The sequence below is a fragment of the Cibotium barometz genome, chromosome 31, assembly GCF_041138505.1.
Source record: "Cibotium barometz isolate CiBa-2024 chromosome 31, ASM4113850v1, whole genome shotgun sequence".
Lineage (NCBI taxonomy): Eukaryota > Viridiplantae > Streptophyta > Polypodiopsida > Cyatheales > Cibotiaceae > Cibotium > Cibotium barometz.
In genome coordinates this window covers 24,658,101-24,662,252 of record NC_141076.1, presented here as the reverse complement: position 1 = coordinate 24,662,252, position 4,152 = coordinate 24,658,101, and the positions used below count along the sequence as shown (strand labels likewise).

The 4,152-nt window shown below is 48.2% G+C and overlaps 1 protein-coding gene across 1 annotated transcript; it reads left to right on the top strand.

The window, feature by feature from the left end:
• Nucleotides 1-348: 348 nt before the first annotated feature.
• On the top strand, nucleotides 349-3,916 carry LOC147620659 (Leucine-rich repeat protein kinase family protein). Its single transcript, XM_086824933.1, has 2 exons — nucleotides 349-1,972; nucleotides 2,141-3,916. The coding sequence occupies exons 1-2, from the start codon at nucleotides 657-659 to the stop codon at nucleotides 3,612-3,614; spliced, it is 2,790 nt and encodes a 929-aa protein (XP_086681059.1). The 5' UTR covers nucleotides 349-656; the 3' UTR covers nucleotides 3,615-3,916.
• Nucleotides 3,917-4,152: the final 236 nt, after the last annotated feature.

Genomic DNA, 4,152 nt, shown 5'->3' with positions numbered 1-4,152 from the left:
AAAATTGATCGAGTTGGCAATTGCCATCCCACCCACCATGCTGGTGGTAGATGAGATGTTTCAATGTGAAAGCGACATCGGACTAACTTGGGCGGCGGCTCGTGAGCGGCGTTTTCACGCTTATGTGGGAAATTTCTAACGGCCACCTTAATCGAGTCGCAGCACGGACCCGTGACCGTTTACACGCGGTCAATCGTAGTTTGGGGACGGGTGGTAGACGGTCAAATCGAACTCTCGAGGACAGGTGTATGCTGACGTCGCAGAAGACAATGCTGAGCTGGCCGAAAGACACGTGGAAAAGTGAAGATTTTGGGGGGTTTTATTAATAGGCTGATTGTCTTCCTGTCCAACGTTTTCCCCTCTTTCCAGTACTAGGCATCGTCTCAGCGTTGCCTTTGGTCTTCCTTTTGGGTGCCTTCTGCGTTGTCCTCATCATCGCTGTAGCGATAGCAGGAGCGCTGGCTGGTTAGTGTGCTTAATTTCTTGCTTCAATGCAAGGATTCCATGGATATGGTTATGGTTATGGCTATGGCGCTTGTTGATATGCCCGGGTGACATTTTGTGAGCCCTCTTCTGCCTCGAAGCTTTCGGTGTTTAATGGGGTCTGGTGGTGGCTTGGTTTGACCATCTGCAGTGTCGACACAGGTCGAAGGACCATGCAAAACGCCAACGGAAGTAAACGGGCAGCGCTGGCCCGTTTGTTTCTTGCCCTGCTGTGGGTGAGCTTCGCATCTGCCGCATTGAACGATGAAGGCCGCGCGCTTCTGGCTTTCCGAAAGCAGATAACCAAGGATCCTCTGGGAGCGTTGGACACATGGAGCGGCGGGGACGCGACACCCTGCGCTTGGGCGGGCGTGGTGTGCGACCAGGAGGGCAACGTAAGCAGGATCCTCCTACAGAACTCGGAACTCTATGGCACCATCTCTGCGGAGCTCAGCAAGCTAAGTCACCTCAGAGCGCTTGTCCTCTCCAACAACTCCTTCACGGGCTCGATTCCGTCGGAGCTCGCCATGGTGCGGACGCTTTGGAAACTCAACGTTAGCGACAACGCCCTTTCTGGCGCTATTCCGTCGGAGCTGGGCTCGCTGGGCAGCTTGCGCATGCTGGACTTGTCCGGTAACTCTATGTCGGGACCGATTCCGACGGCGCTCTTCGGCAACTGCGGCAGGCTGCGCTACGTCGACTTGTCCGGCAACAATTTTAGTGGCGCCGTACCGGCATTGCTGGGAAGCTGCCGGAGGCTCGTGGGCATTGATTTGTCAGGCAACGCTCTAAAGGGATACATACCCGAGCAATTGGGCGCCCTCTCTGCACTGCAATACCTTTCTCTCAGCACCAACACCCTGTCGGGTATGATCCCTCAGTCGCTTGCCAATTGCACATCCTTGAACTATCTAGATTTGAGCAGGAACCAGCTGGATGGCCAGATTCCGCCCTCTCTTGTCAACTTCAACAGTATCACGGTTCTTTCAGCAGGGGAGAATCTTCTATCAGGAGAGCTGGCATCAGAAATTCTATACCACCCAAGCTTGCAGCACTTGAATCTGTCTTTCAATGGGTTGTCTGGGCCCTTGCCGACATCAGGAGATTGTTCTGCCCTCCAGGTGCTGGATCTTGCGGTCAACCACTTCAGCGGTTCCATCCCTGCAGCCCTGGCTTCCTGTTCTGGGCTGCAGTTTCTGAACGTGTCTGGCAATCAGCTCTCTGGATCCATTCCCACACAACTTGGCAACCTCTCTGTGGCACGGTCTGTTGACTTGAGTGCCAACAACTTGAGTGGTGAGATCCCTCCTGAGATTGGGAGCCTAAGCAACCTGTCGGTATTGAGATTGGGCTTGAACCCTGCTGTCCAGGGGTCCATCCCACCTGAGATTGGCAAGATTGTAGATCTGATCATCTTGGACCTGCAGAGGATGGACCTACAAGGAAGCATCCCCTTGGCTTTGGCAGATTGCAAGTTTCTACTGGAGCTGTAAGTATACAACTTCACGTCATTTTCCGTTGGTATCTTTCTGTAAGAAATCTCCAAGTCAAATCTTGTTAGACAGAAGTGATACCGATTTTAACTCATACAGATGGTCTCCAATGTGCATGAGCAACATTCATCTGTACAAAATTTGACTAGTTTTTGCGCTTGCAGGGACTTATCCCATAATAATCTTACAGGCAGCATCCCTGCGGCTCTCAGCAATGCCACATATTTGAAGTTGCTTGACCTGGATGACAACAAACTCTCTGGTAGCATCCCTGAGGATCTCGGGAGGCTCTTGAATTTGGAACGTTTGGATCTTTCTATCAATCAATTGTCTGGGGTGATCCCTTCCTTACTGGGAAACATTCAAACCCTTTCCTTCCTAAACTTGTCTTATAATAGACTCTCTGGTTCAATTCCAAGGAACGGTGTTCTGCAGAGGTTTAATGCAAGCTCTTTTCTGGGAAATGTTGGTCTATGTGGTTTGCCAACAGGAAACCTCTGCTCAGTCCTTGCCCCTGCCTTGGCTCCTCTTGGTTCACAATCAAATAGACAGACCCATGTGCTCAGGGCATCTGCCATAGCTGCAATTGTCGCTACTGCAGTCATTGCACTAGGTGTTGTGGTCATCTTTGTCATGAACTTCAGGGCTCTAAGGAGGATGACAGAGGATAGGGTTTATGAAAGCACACCTCCTTCTCCTGATACAAACCCGATTCTTGGAAAGCTTGTCCTTTTCAGTAAAACTTTACCAGCCAAGTACGAGGATTGGGAGGCAGGTTCAAAGGCTCTCTTGGATAAGGATTGCATGGTTGGAAGTGGTTCTCTCGGAACAGTTTATAAGGCAACTTTTGATGCAGGAGTCTCTATGGCCGTGAAGAAATTAGAAACCTTGGGCAGAATCAAGAACTCAGAAGAGTTTGAGGAAGAGATTAGACGGCTTGCAAATGTGAGGCATCCCAATGTTGTTGCCATGCAAGGCTATTTTTGGTCCTCTACCATGCAGCTTCTCCTGTCTGATTTCATTCCTAATGGGAGTTTATATTCTCATTTACATGAGAAAGATGCAGGTCATGCTCAACTTAGCTGGAGAAGGCGATTTGGAATTGCTCTTGGAACTGCCAGGGGTCTTGCGTACCTTCATCATGACTGCAGGCCTCAGATAGTACACTTTGATTTGAAATCCTCAAATATACTGTTGGATCATAGTTTTGAGCCTCATGTATCTGATTATGGACTCTCAAAGCTACTTCCAATGCTTGACACCTATGTAACCAGCAGAAGGTTCTACTCGGCCTTGGGTTACGTGGCTCCAGAGCTAGCCTGTCAGAGTATACGGCTAAGTGAGAAATGTGATGTGTACAGTTTTGGTGTTATCTTGTTGGAGCTTGCAACTGGCAGACATCCTGTAGAGAATGCTGAAACTGATTGTGTTGTATTGTGTGATGATGTGAGATTGGCTCTTGAAGAGGGTCGGGGAGCCAGCTGCATTGACCAAAATTTGGGAACTGCCTCTGAAATTGAGATTATGCAAGTCCTGAAGTTGGGTCTTGTTTGCACATCTCAAACACCATCCAAGCGACTAAGCATGGCTGAAGTGGTGCAGGTACTTGAATCCATAAAACCTGGCAATGATCTCTGAGACACACAGCTTTCTAAATTCTGCCTTGCTGTAGTAAGGACCATCTGTATATATTGTTTGAGCAGCATGGCCTACATTTTTTCCTGGGACAAATTGATAAAATTGTTATTTTGGGGATTCCTTTCATCTTACAACCTGCAGTGTAGCATGTGCGATCCATATATAGGCACAGCATTTCTATGGGGCTTTGTGGGGATTTTTTTGTAACATGGACAAAGTTTTTTGGACATTAAATTCAGAATCTCTCCAGGCTAAAAATCACATTGTTTGGACAAGGGATTTTAAAAAGCTGGTTTTACCAAGATGCGATGCAGTGCCTTAATGAATTTTTCAGATCTGTTTACAGACTCCATAGTTTTTGATCAGGCATCCTTGACACCATAGAGTCCAATGTTTTGGTAAAGTGTATCTGTGTCTGTTGTATGCTGCAGCAGGCTCTTAAGAATACAGTAATCTGCATATCATACTCTGTCTACATGCTCAAGGTTTTGTGCAGTTAGACCATTCAGACATTACTTAAACACCAGGCTGATTGCTG